Here is a 14,587-nt window from a genome sequence, read left to right on the forward strand (position 1 = left end):
TTTCCATCCATATCTCACTCTCATTTTTCCTTTCTCCCTCTCCCTTCCCACTTGCCTTCTTATACCATCTCAATCTTTTGTTCATACATTCTAACCTCATGGTCTATCAAAACACTTCTATTTTCCCAGCGTCCTCTGGTTGCCCAAACAGAGACATTTCAGCATTACCTGATTTCCCCAAGATTAGGTGACTGATGAATGCATGCCTCCTGGAGGTGTCTGAATCACTTCCCATGGAAAGAAGACACACAATATCACAATCAGTTTCAAATTCCCAAGTGCGTGCCCGGTTCAGACAGATGCAGGTTGCTGCGTGTATGTGTCCTGTTAGCAGTGGCAATTATTAAATGAGTCACACAAAATTGAGACTTTCTTTTTATTGCTAATTGTACTAAGAGGGTTTTTCTGCAATGCATTAAGTAACATCCCTTTTCTTCAGTACAAGAATGTATAAAGAAGGTAAATTAACTGTTGAGTGCCCAAAGGCATGAATTGTTTTTAATCTCTGTTTCAGTTTATTCCAATCTGACCGCCACACAGACGTCATTATTTTCATGTTGAATACTCAGACAAGGGTGCCATGGATGTAAAAGAAAGGAAACCGTATCGATCTCTGACTCGGCGCCGTGACACTGAGCGCCGCTACACCAGCTCGTCAGCTGAGAGTGAGGACAGCAAGGCACCCCAGAAGTCCTACAGCTCCAGTGAGACCCTCAAGGCTTATGATCAAGACTCCAGGCTAACCTACAGCAATCGGGTCAAAGACATGGTGCACCAGGAGGCCGATGAATTCTGCCGAGCAGGTGGGTACCATTTTCAGCAGCTGCAGTGAGGGGATGAGCTGAAAGCTGGAGCTGGGTGGGAGGCTGCCTTTGAAAGACTCTGAGGCCAAAAGCAAGATACAAGAGAGAGATGTAAAGAGAGCAGCAGGGATCATCTTCATTGTATTGCACAGCCATTGCGTGCAGCCCAATGTCTTTAAGTGACATACCCATACCCCACGTTCATTAGCACTCACTAAGACACATTTTCTATGTCTTAGTCCATCTCTAACGGCAGTTTGCCGCTTCCCACCATGAGAGTAGACTCACTGTGCACATGCTGTACATTACTGACATGGCATGGAAAGTTCCTGCCTGCTCAGGAGACCTTTCACTATGTCACCTGTCTGCTCTGTCATGAAGGAAGTCAGCGAGGATGCTGAGGCAGAAGGCAAAGAGGGGAGAGWGTCACTGTCCCCACTGTCCATCTGGTCTACAGCAAAACCCAAGAACCCTGGAAGAAGGGAGGCAACTGAGCTCCAGATGGGATGGACACTCTTGGCATTGTACATGGCCTGCAGGCCTTAGGTTTGCCTTGGGGACATTTTCCAATATTAGAGGAGTACAGAACCACTTCAGGACTTACAGCAGCACATTTAGTGAATCTGGGTCACAGTATCTGTGAAGATGTGTAGTTTCAAAAGYCACCACAGACTCCACAGTTCCAATAGAGATTCCAGATACTCTTTTCTTTATTAATACCCTGAAGTCAGTGCAGTTACATTTGCACTACTRCTGTTGCCTACATGAGGTAGATTTTTGGCTCCTGCTATAAGAYTCATCTGCACTTTTCTATAGAGATGTAGTTCAGAATTGAACCAGGACTTCACATAAATTGGTTTTAGGAGTCCATCAAGAAAAGCATAAAATGGCAAAGTGAGTCAAATAGAGTAGGCAGCATTCCAGAAAATGAACATAAACTAGCGGACTCAGAGTACTCTGAGCACATCCTCTACAATTTAGAAAAGCTGATTCTCCAAATGGGGTGCATATAATTGCACTCATTTAACTTGGGGCTGCTTAATTTCACTCTTTAAACATCATGCATGGTTTTGGTGCAAGATTCATCTTTAAGACACACACAAGCAAAATGATGTGCAGAAGTATCTTTGTGCACGTGGCTTTCAAGATAGCTGCAAAAGGTAATAATCATCAAAAAGGGCCAATAGTTGTAGTAATATTGTGACATCATAAAAGCAGTTTCCCTCTTAGCAGCCCTGAAGTACTTCATCYCCTCTAAGGAATCTATGACATTATAAAGAAAAGGAAACTTTTTAGGTCACTGCATTTGCTCACTTCATACAATATATTCACCATGCAGGGTAGATGTGAATTMGTCCAGGTCAGCGGTTTTCAACTTGGAGGTCCATGAGGCCATGAAGGTCCATCTTCTTGTAAGAAGCCCAAAAAAGATTACTTTTCTTGAAAAGCCAGTCTATTGACGGGGAGTATAAATTTTCTTTACACAAGTTCATACTTCCCAAGGAAAATCGTGGAGCATACTAAGAAATAGTAAAACTGACTGGTCTAAGTAGCTGAAGTTAATTGAGAAGTTAAGATTAACCATGTCAGAGCACCAGTTCTGCTTCTGATATAACACTCACAGATGGATCAATTTAAAGCTTTTTCCCTTATTTTCCCTTAGTTTATCCTGAGGGTCTCAAAACTGGCCTGAAGAGTGTTACCAGTAATCCCAGACTTCCTGTGCCACATTTTCCACTGGCAGTAAGCCATGAATGGACCTCACTTTGTGATGCTGCTTGGCTTCATGCCAGCTGAAACCAAGCCTTATTAGCCTGCTTGACATCAACAAGGAAAGTGAATTTCTCTTCTGCATTGGTTTGGAAGGCAGAGGAGGGAAACATTTCAAATTGACCAAATAAATTCAGTAAATAAACAAGTCAGCATTTAAATGGTTTTAGCTAGAGTGAGTGTCAGCAAATGTGCAAGTCAGCACAGGAGAAAATAGACCAGATCAGAATTAAGAAGTCTTGGATATTTATTATCTTCCTTTTATTGACTTGAGTTCTTCCAGCTTAAAAGGCTACAGTGAGCATAGAATATGAAAATCAATGCATCTGCTGCTGTTTATTGCAAATAAATTTGATTTTCAGTTAATTGTTGCAGTCATTTTTCATAATTTATGAGCCGCTGTTACTGGAGAACATCGGTCACGCTGCACATTGATGTGCCTGATGATACTTGGGGTGGCTTGTTTCAGTGGAGGTGGAACTGGCCATCAGTGACTCAAACATGCAAGCAAAACCAAAAGATGTTTTTCAGCACTCCGCAAGGGATGGTTTAAAAAATCTTGGCCTTACACATAAGTCGAAACCAGAAGAGAAGAGCAAGGTCTCTGGGGAGGTACATCTTCCTRGTGTTTATAACTTAGTCAAGTTTATTTGCTACCTCATGCCATGAGACTCTAGAGGAAAGTCTCTCAAACCACTTTGCAGTCACAGAAATGGATTACTTTGCCACAAGTTTGCATTGTGCTTTCCAAGCAAGGCCCTAGTGCTAGACAGAGGTGTGAGCCCCAAGCAACCTTTTCTGTCTCTCTGTCTGAAAGCTTTAATCTTGTTTGGTCAATTAAAAAGGTGTGAAGTTCATGAATCTTTTATGTAGTTTGATTGTTGTCAGCTGCAGATCTGTAACCAGCTGCAGATCTGTAACCAGCTGAACCAGAGTTATTTTCTCCTGCCATCGAACAGTTCCTTCTCTGAGCTATATGTGAAAATGTTTTCCAGTTCCATTATTCAAATAGTCGTTCCACTGCATTCAAATGTCTCTTCTCTGTTCACTAGGAGCTGTAAAGTCAACTGAATGAAAATACGTAGTAAAATAGTAAATATACTTGTGTATAAAAATAATAAAAAGTAAATATAAAGTAAATAAAAAGTAAAAATACTTGTGGACAGCTGTCATGTGATAAATGTGTGCTCTAATGCAAGAAATCTTCCCCAAGAGCAAGGTTCAAGGACAAGCTAGGATGTTTCCACAAGTGCAAAACCATACTCTAGAAAAGTAGAAATCCAAGTTTCTATTGGATACATATTTTCCACCATATGATATTTAACATCAACAAATAGATATATGAGAAGAACTAAACAATTGTGGGCCTTGAGAAAGGAGAAAATGTTAATCCAGTTTTAGATACAACCTTGAGATCCAGGCTTGATGAACAGATTTCAATAATGAGTAGATATGAACTTTATTGTTCAAAGGAAGGTTTGTGCTTGAAATTTCCTGGAGATTGTGCATTCAGATTTATCTTGTTGAAATATGCCTGARCTGCAAACACTGCTCAGTTCCTTAAGCCATCCATGGCACAGCATAACAGAAGCAGGAGTGCATTGAAGTGTATAAATGCAGTGTGCAGCTAAAGGCACTCATGGGTGGCCAAAATCTTTTCAAGATATTCAAGGTTGAAAAATAAATGCATGCATTAATAAATAAATGTGGATTAAAATTGCTTTCCTCAGCCTCTTTGTGGAACTTCCCAAACAAAGTGTACTAATATTTGAAGCCTCATTCACATCAATTCAGTCTGATTTTGAAGCTCTGCAGGTAACTAGACATGAAGTCAAGAGTCACTTTTCAGGTCGTATTTTTAGTCAGCTCAACAATTGCATCTATTTGCAACCAAATAACCTCTGCTGTGACTCTTATCAGAATGAATAGCTAAACTGAGTCAAGGTGTGAGTGGTCAGCGAGGGGAAAGTGAAATTGCCAAAGGAAATTTAAATCCTCAGTATGTAATTTCAGGGATTTCAATGAGCAGAACTCACTCAGATTGCCTGTTGTGGGGAAGTTGTTGGGTGTATGGTAGGACTTTTGATCAYTGCATGCCTCATTTTGCTTTTCTCACAGGAAGATGGCCTCTCCTAAAGATTTTCACCATTTCTACATCCATTTTTGCTTTCAAATTTGATKATTTCACTGAACATGCCCTGACTTTTTGTCAGGTTCCAGAAGCAGGAATCCAGCCACTTTTTAGTSTTGACATACCCGGAAAGAGGTTTTTCTGAGGTGGGGGCYKGTGTCTTCTCCCAAGTAACAAGCAATAGAACAGCAGGAAATGGCCTCAAGTGACATCAGGGCAGATTGAGATTGGATATTGGGAAAAACTTCTTCACTGAAACARTGGTCAAGCATCAGAACAGGCTGCCTGCAGAAGTGGAGCTATCACCATCTCTGGAAGTGTTGAAAAAAAAGTGTAGGTGTAGTACTTAGAGACACTGTCTAGTGGTGAATTTGGAAGTGCTGAGTAATGGTTGGACTCAATTATCTTAAAACCTTAACAATTCTGTGATTCTGTGGTCTCTTGGTCTCACATTGAGCAAGACCACAGAAGAGGCGTATCTTTGGTGTGATGTTCCTGTGAGTTACTGTGCCACTGCTGTGCCCCACATGGAGGTAGAGGATGAACACTCCTGCTCTTGACTTGTGCTAGATGGCACCATGCCCTATCAAAGAATAACCAGGCCAATGTCTTTTCTCACAGGAGCCAACTTCTCTTTGCGAGAACTGGGCCTCGAAGATGTGACACCCACCCATGGGACTTTGTACCGCACCGACATTGGGCTGCCTCACTGTGGCTACTCCATTAGCGCCGGCTCGGATGCTGACACGGAAGCAGACGTGGTCATGTCACCCGAGCACCCAGTGAGGCTCTGGGGACGCAACACCAAGTCCGGACGCAGCTCCTGCTTGTCCAGCCGGGCCAACTCCAACCTCACCCTCACCGACACGGAGCACGAGAATACTGAAACAGGTAAGTGGTGACAGCACGTRCAGTGTCAGCCTCGAGCTCTGCCAGGAATGACTCTTCCTGCTCCTCCACCTTAATCTTCCTTATGTTTTGTGATGGGTTTTTTTATCAGACTCCATGAAAACACTCTTCTAACATCCCCATGTCGTGGCCTTTTGTACTGTCCCACAGAGTGTTTGTTAATGAACTGCTGGAGAAGCTCCTACTTATTTATCACTGCGACAGAGATCATTAAATAACTATAATACACTCCCTGCTTTTTGCAGGGACCTTTCAGAAGGAAGGCATTTAAATCTCCCCTCCCCTGGCTGATGCTATGCTTATCTTTGCTACAGATTTTCAGGGCAGATAATTTTCTTCTTTTCCTTGCTGGTTCCTTGACAGGGGCCATTTCATTTATGTAAATTGACTGACTGCTCTCTGAAGGAAAACRATGGCGAAATATTTTTAGAAGCCTTTTTCTTTGTGTGAAATAAAAGCTGAAGGTCAGAGATTTTTTTATCTCTGTAACTTTGTGTCCCCAGCTGCGGGGATTCCTGCATGCCTTTTGTAGGTCTGCGAACCTTTTGGTCAGCAGTTCTGCCAAGCAGTGTAGGAGAAGGTGAGGGGATTTTGATTCAATTGCAACTTGACCCAGGAGTTCATCCAGTCCTATATGCCTTTGCACCTTTAATTCAATTATGGCACAGCCTGCTTCTTAATATAGCTGCTGCGTACAAGTCATTGGGCACTTGTGCTTGGCGCAGAAAGCTCATGTGAAACGACTGTATCACTTGTTCTTTTCATGCTTTTTGTCACACTATTATAGTGACAAATGATGATAAGTTTTCCTCTGGAAGCCMTGACATGGTGAGACATACACCACCCACATGATTTTATGTTTAATTCCAACAAAATTACTGTTGAAGCTTATTAAGTTTCTGCTCTGCGATAATGATATATTAGGCAGAGTTCAAAGATAAATGGCCTTCTGTTCAAAGGATGTACAGAAGAATTCTTTTAAATTATCTCTACCATACTTTTGTAGCATTCTTAGTGTAGTTCTTACAAGCAGACACACAGCACCAGGTTATATTGTTTTCCTTCTGATCCTTTTGTTTTCATGAAAAATCAGAAGGATCATCAGGGTCAACTAAAGTTTTGCACACTCACAAGAAATTGCTAGAAAACAGCTGAAAACACCTTGTGCTTCCATCACATTCTTCTCTATCCAAAGTCCTTTTTCGTTCTTTCCATGGTGGTGTGTGAGCAGCTGCAATCCTATCCTGTATGTTTTTCTTTCCATGCCTACTAAGAAAAGCGAAATACAGAATTTTAGTCCTTTCTTTTTCCTATGGTCTTAAGAGAAAAGTATTGCGTTATCTGTTAGAGTCTTTTCCCCTGCTTTCTATCATGCTATCTGTGCAYCTGAAAATGGAACTTTGTACCTACAGAGCACTTTCAAATGAAATTATATTAGCAACAACGTATTAGCAGCTTCACATGCCTTGAAAGGCTTTACTGAAATGAATCACAGAGGCAATAATTCTTATGTCAGGGTGGATTCCTCTTTCCTTCAATTCTTCTTTCCTTAAGTTTAATGACACACTCACCATTTGTTGAACCATCACTTCATAGCAGCTAGAAAGAGGGAAACGAGAGATGGAGAACATAGAGTGCTGTGTAAATGTAGGAGTTTCTTTGGAGCCCAGGCATGAGGAAATCTGTATAATACTCTGAAAAAAGAAAGTCACAGTAGCTCAAATAAAAGCTAGATGACTGTGGTGTCCAGTATGTAACAGTATTGTTCATAGTGACAAAAAAGAGGTAGTGGAACTTGAAAGAAAGTGTTAAGATCCAAACTGTGCTGGTGGTGAGCTTCATCTGATGCTTAGACTTCCCTGGGAAGATTTCAYAGACATCAGGCAAGCTCAGGTCAGAAAAACTGGCCAGAACTGAGAACAAGGTCACTTTAATATAGGGACTGCAATTGAATTTGTGGTATAAACGTATCCAAACAAATGTTGCAAGGTAGGAAGAAAAGAAGGTTAGGGAAAAGTCTTATATGTACAGAGAATTTGAGCAATTTCTTTTTGTAATTGCTTGGCACAGATAAAGGTGTGAGAAACCTTTGTGCACAAACCCCTCACAGCCTGAGACCTGTTATAGGAGCAAATGAAGCCTGAGATCCTCTCAGAATCTTTGTCTGGCAAACACAAAGGCTTTGCTCTGTATTTCTTCCCTCTGCACATAAGCAGTGTTTCTCTGGGCTGCTAGCTATCACACAGCCTATTTTGAGAAAACCCAGATTTATAGGGGAACCATTTTCAAGAAGACATGAAATTTTGCTAATGGCAACGTAAAGTAACATAATGCTATGACTCAGTTTACAGGATACCTTTATGAGTCAATATTAATTGTTGACAGTATTGATAGGAGTTATAGCCTTTAGCCGAAGTCAATATGGACTTTATGAACCTGCCATCAGTAGAAGAGTTTATGAGGCCCATTAAACCAACTTTTCCAATGAAGGTCAAAGTCAGCAATTTTTATGCTGTTCATTATTTATCCAAAATAAATAATCGGAATTTACTTCTAATGTTTGTAAAACCAAAGATGTTRAAGCATGATTCTGCCAAGACATTTATTGTGTTCCTAGAAAAGGAGAGGTCTGGCTCCCTCGAAAACCAGTTTGTTTTTATTTCAGGGAAGAGCAGATATCCTGCTCAGAAAGTGGAGTCACAATCCACCTCTGTCATTAAGGAAACCTATGAAGTGCTCTAGTTTCATGGCATAATCCAGTCCATAAACCATCTGGACAAGTAGCTGGCATGGAAAGCCATGCATGGCTTTATCTGAACTGTTCCCAGGCTTTCCTAGAATCCCAGAATGGTATGGATTGGAAGAAACCTTAAAGATCATCTAGTTTCAAGCCCCTGACATGAGCAGGGACACCTTCCACTAGAGGGATGAATGCTTCCAGGGGGTTGAATTTAAGAGTTATGAGTTAGTTTTTACCAAAGATTGGAGTTATAGCTCTGGCATTTCCCTGAGCTCAGATCCTGTGCACTCAAACAGCTACAATGGCTGCCCCTCCAGTGGACAGTGCATTTCACTTGACCTGGAGAGTCACTTTGCAGAGCTGGAGTTGCTGCACCTTGTCTGGGGATGATGCAATCATTCTGTGCTGCTGATATAGCAGGCACTTTATATGGTTCAGGGGGTTTTCTGCAGCATGATCATGATCTGAACTGGAACTGTGAACTCCCATTAACAGTTCAGAACCAAGCATGGAGGGAGTCTGATTCCTGGAAGTCTATCAGTGCTGTTAGGAGAACCTGTTTCCTATAGTACATTGCACTATTTCTCAGCAAGACTGATTCAAGCAAAAGAAGTTCCTGAAATGGTCATTTGGATCGAAGCCTGGAGTTTCCTGGCGATACCTTAGCTAACCCTGAATGGGATTTGTACTGAGCCAGCAATTGTTTACCATAGAGCAGAGAAAATTGAAGAAGAACAAGGTAATAGTCTTCCAGAAATTCACTTATTTTGCAGCAATTCAGTTACATACAAAAAAAACCAAACAAAAAAAAAAAACAAAAAACAAACCCAAAACACTTCTAATCATACGAACATCATCATAAAAATGCAGTACCACAGGATAATTTATGCTGAAAGGCATTGCTGAAAATCTCCTTTTAAARCAGAGCTAAGTTGGAGGTCAGATTGGGTCACTCAGGGCTTTATTCAGTTACACTTTGAATATCTATCAGGGTGGAGAGGCCACAGCCTCTGTATCCTGGTTCTGGTGCTGATGACGTTTGCTGTGACCAGCTTTTCTCCTGAGAGCTAGTATGGATTTCCACTGCAACTCGCATCCACTGTTCCCACTGAGCGTCTCTGAGAAGTCTGACTCCATCTTCTGAACATTCCCATACCAAAAACAGTTAAAAGACAGCATCTGGAGTCTCCCCTCCTCATAAACAGTTTGAAGCCAGTTTGGCACTGAGATCAAAGGAATCTGAGGAACTCCAGTGCTAAAAGCTTTTAAGTGTAAACTAGACAAACAGTTGCTGAGAAAGATCTAGAATAGATGCTGGCTCGGTCAGAGTGGCTTTCCATGCTGGCCTCTCAAGCATCCCTCTTCTCCAGAGTCAATGCTTGATGTGCCTTTTTCCTCTGGGGCTGTGCAGGACTGTTCAGGCTGGGCTTTGGTACTGCCTGGGGGACTCCTAGCATATGTGGAGATGGACAGTGTTCATGTGTAAGCACCCATGAAATGGGCTGTGAATATTTCCTTTGGGCCCATAATGGAGATCTTCACAYAGATCCACCTGAAGTGTTATGAGTCATGCTGGTAATCACTGGAGAGATTTGAATTTGAGAGATGGGCAGAAAATGGATATTCAAATGCGAAATCCCTTCCCACAAAAAAAAAAACCCAAACAAACAACAAAAACAAAACAAAACAAAACCAACAAACAGAAAAACCTACCACCACCACCACCAAAACCAAACCTCGTTTTCCTCTACCATCAGTGTGATAATGAACTTACTATTTTACTCAGTACAATCATTACAGGATTACTTAGACCTGGGTCAATGGCATTTTCTAAATTTGTATTTGTGAAAGTGGAGTTGCAGCTCTTTAAAACAAACAAGCAAACAGACAAACAGTACAGCTTAACTTTCAACTACTCCAAAGAAGCTGTGACAAGCTAAGGATTCACTTCAGTTTAATCTAAGCTCAATGTTCATATCCACCATGGGCAAGTAGGTGTTTAAGTGTGAGAAGGAACAAGATAGAGGGAAAGCATTTTTTTTTCATTAGTAGATCAAGTCAGCAGTGATTAATGCTGTGAGGAGTGGAGTGATGTTTCTCTCTGTCATCAACTCTTCTTTGGAAGAATGGGGGCAGTATCAAATGGCCAGAAGGATCTCATAGACAGGATGATCAAACTCAGATAGCTAAAGACTCTTCAACTGAGCTGAAGATGCTCAACTGTGATCTATTATGTAAAGAAGTTCTTGTAGCAGAAATGTTCCTGCAGCATGACTTCAGCATACTGAGACATTAGTAACATGAACTAAAATTCTAGATCTAACTACCCTGGAAGCCAAAATTGAAGCTGCGGACCTTTTCAGTCAAATTGCACTGTGCAGCTTCTTTCCATCTTCATAACTCAAAACTGTGTAGAAAACATCCTGYGAAAGCTTTTGCATGCCTTCCAAGTTTGCAAAAGGGTTTAAAATTATACTGGATTCAAATCACCCATTTAATGATGAATTGGATGCAGGTATGATCATCCCAACACTTCTACCACGTATCTGTTGATCATCTCAGTTTAGGAAGAACAGTTTCATCTCAGGGTTCATGTATCTTTAGCTTCACTTCTGAAATGACCAGTCAGTGCCAACAGTGATATACAGACTGCACTGGTGAAAAGATTAAGAGCACCACCAATTCATTTTGGACCCACATACTACAAAGGGGAATAACTTCCCCTTCTGTCTCATCCCTAGAATTGTTCATGACCAGTCTGGATGCGACTGTGAGCATCCAGGTGAGCATTTTCTCTAGTAGATGGTGTCTCTGCCTTCCTAGGGCAATCCAGGGGGTTGGAGCTAAATGGCCTTGAAGGTTCTTTCCAAACCAACCATTCTGTGAACTTTTTTCCTTTAATCATTACTGTTCTGGGATGCATTTAAAAGAACTTTCAAACTGTCAAGCAAACAACCAGCTCAATATCCAAACATGGCCTTCAAGCCTTACCAACTTGACCAGAAAGGTAGTGGACATGCTACAGTTAACTTTTTCTTTCTCGCCAAATAAATAGCTTTTCTGGAAAATTCTCATAGGCTTTCATAAAACTGAAGCGTATTGGCAATCAGGAGCTTTAAAGCTCATATGATAGCTCTTCCTGCTCGACTATCCCAGACTCAACTCTGAGCCATTTTAATTGACATAATACATGATTTACAGAGCATTTCTTGCACCACATTCACTGCTTCCACTGCTTAAGCCATTACTGTTGCTGGAAAGAATGCTTAAGAAACTGCATGGGACATTACGACTCAATAAAATGGAATACTTATAGAACATATTAGAAGCACGGGGTACATGAAGCAGGAAATAAATAAAGACAGGTATTTCAGACAAGGAGAACCAAATAAATGATGTGATTTATTTCTGTGGGATAATTAAGGAATCTAATTGATGCTCTCATTTATTCAGTGGTGACTGATACAGAACTCACCAAAGACTTTGAAGGTTCCTGTTGCCATCAGCAGGGTTACATCAGGTCCTACATGCATGATGGTAACTGTTTTTTGAAAACAGCATGCTTGAGTGGTATAAATCCCAATACTTTTGGTTAAGTATATCACAATATGCTGTTCTCTGCTAGTTTTCTATTATCCTTTTTGGCTTCTTATAAAATCAGAAAGCTGTCCCAATGATCAAGCCACATTTCATCAGCTTGTTCAAAATATTTTCTGCTCAGAGCTGTTTTACAACAGCTAAGAGAGCTTCAGGCAAACAGTAATTATTCTGTGTGTTTTCCTTGTTCCCTTTGGTTGTAGAGAGCTCTTCTCCTAATATTGTCTATATTTGCTACCAGGTGCCTTACAAGGTTCTCCCAAATAGCTCTGACCCTCTGCAAAGGAAGGATTTTTACTCAGTCTTCTTTACATTCACCTTCCTGTTTCCCAAATCATGTTGACCCAAGTCACTGGCCCAAAGTACAGTTCAATATATCAGTGCAATTAGCAGTGCCAGAATTACTGTGTAACCTCAGCATTACAAATTATTTGTTAATACCCCAGTTGATAATGCGTGGTGACTTTTCTTTTTATTACCGTGTTTTGCTGAGTAATTTCCTTTCAGGCTTCATCCACTCTATTGTTAATGTTGTTACCGTGGTTGCAGCAACATCATCTCTTTATTTTCTCCTTTGAATTAAACAGTGTATTATAAAGTATTTCCAGTAAATGAGTGTGTGCTTCAGACATGCTTCTTCTGCAAACCATATAGACAAAAATGTAATACTCAGATTCTGGAGAATTCAGAAAGGATTTTTTTTTAAAAATCAAACATTTTTCAGAACTAATTGTATTTTTAAAAGAATGTACTGTGAGCTATACTTGATTAATTTTCCGTTATGACTTTTTAGTAAGAGAAAACAGGAATAAATTGGAATTATCCAGACAAGATCAGACATCTGTTGGCTGTCATCTTTCACTTGTCTCCCATCAGTTTTAACCTTAATATTAACAAGATGCTTCAGCCTGAAATAAAAATTAGCCAGAACTCTTACCACTAAAGATCCATCATTGATTGTCATAATTAGTGAAGAACTACATAAAATATCAGTGCATCCAGAAGGGAATTTTCACTAATACCCTTCCTTTTTTCAGCTTCTCAAAACTCTCACAATGCTCCTTTCCAGGTAGGATTTGCAAAAAATATCCCCATTTTAACATCCATTGGGATGTTGCGATTTACTGAAGCCATGTTATAGAGATACTCAGAGATTTGGTGATCGCTTGGAAATGTGAAGGTCAGGGGAAGAAATGTGCCTTCAGGCTCTCCAACCGTAAAGATACTAATATTCCTATGAAGAATATTAGTCCCTAAAAAGGAGACTTTTAACTGCATGACCATCAAATGCTACATTTTCCATTGAAAAATGGCTCCCTTGAAGGCTGTTACACCTTCCTTACTTGTGATCCAACTTGCTAATCACTGACATTCTTAATGATAGATTCCTCCTATTTTCTGTCCTCTTATCTTTTTTGTCCTTTTTAGCTATTAGTCCTAGTCAAGATACTTCTTGAAAGTGAATAGGTGGGTCACCACCTCACTTCTTCACAAGAAGTCTCAGAGAAAGTTTTATTTGGATGTTACAGTGAATTGATGGAGTTTAAGACAACAGACCCCTATCTCCCTCCACATTCAACTAACTCTCTGCCCACTGAGTGCAAAACAGCCTCTCAAAATGAGGATGGTGCTGTCTCTCAGGCAGGATTCACCYCACTTAAAAGCAAGTTGTCCCTTTGGTTGCACCACAAAGGGAACCAGCAGCATCTCTCCTCCCCCTTTAGGAGATGAGGGCACCTGAGATTAATCTGAGTTTAATACTTCACATGCAGCATAAGTGGTCAGTATCTTGATTTTGTTTCACAGTGAAGGAACAAACTCCCACTCATTTGTAGGACTAATTTATCTAATTGCTGGCCTCTGTGTCCCTAGAGGAAAAGAAGTCTTCCCTTTTTCTTTTTTTAAATTATYTTTATTCCCATATGCTGTGTCCGTTAGAGAATGTACTTTCTGCATTACTGTAATCTGCATCTGAAAGGATGCTGACATTAAAGTCCTTCACAATGTTATTCTGCTGTAATGAAATGCAGTTCAATATAGGTTAGTGTGCAGATTTCACATTGTTATTATTGTTGTGATGATGGTGAAGCCATGAGGCAAGGGAAAAAAGCTCCAAACTCTAAAAACTCATTATTAACCTGGATACTGGGGGAGAGGGCATGTAGCAACATTAACAGGTAAGAATTTACAGTTCTTTGCAATTACGCCATTAATTTTTGTCCTTTGCCACTTTAAACTGCCTTGCCATGGAGATTTTTTTGAAGGAAAATAATTGCATTTATTAATATTGCAGGCAAGCTGCCAAGTATTCTGGAAGCAAATCTGTGCATTTTTTACACTATTTCCGAGTGCCATAAATAATTTCTTTTGGTGTGATACACCCCAAGGGGAATAGACCTGTGCTCAGCAGCGTGAAACCTGTTACTCTGATACCACTACTTTGCTTCCAGCCTGATTTTGGGGTGGGATTTGTGTGTCATTACCAACGGGGAATGGCTAATGCTACAGACTGAAGATTATGGTCAGGATACTGAGGTCCATCAGAGCTGGCATGGCACTGGATGTCAGTATTTGAGTCAGGGTGGATCTGCATCCCTGTGGTTATTTGGAACAGGATTTTGTTTTTAGGGCCAGATA

The 14,587-nt window shown here is 40.6% G+C and overlaps 1 protein-coding gene across 3 annotated transcripts in view; it reads left to right on the forward strand.

The window, feature by feature from the left end:
• TENM4 (teneurin transmembrane protein 4) overlaps nt 1-14,587 on the forward strand; it is a 585,345-nt gene that overhangs the window by 244,265 nt on the left and 326,493 nt on the right. For all 3 annotated transcript variants that reach the window (XM_057364068.1, XM_057364069.1, XM_057364070.1), the window contains exons 4-5: nt 515-803; nt 5,326-5,595. In XM_057364068.1, coding sequence (XP_057220051.1) covers nt 581-803; nt 5,326-5,595 — 493 coding nt within the window. In that variant the 5' untranslated portion in view covers nt 515-580. The remainder of the gene's footprint in view (nt 1-514; nt 804-5,325; nt 5,596-14,587) is intronic.

The sequence above is a fragment of the Malurus melanocephalus genome, unplaced genomic scaffold (assembly GCF_030028575.1).
Source record: "Malurus melanocephalus ecotype Western Australia unplaced genomic scaffold, MMel_1.1 scaffold_34, whole genome shotgun sequence".
Lineage (NCBI taxonomy): Eukaryota > Metazoa > Chordata > Aves > Passeriformes > Maluridae > Malurus > Malurus melanocephalus.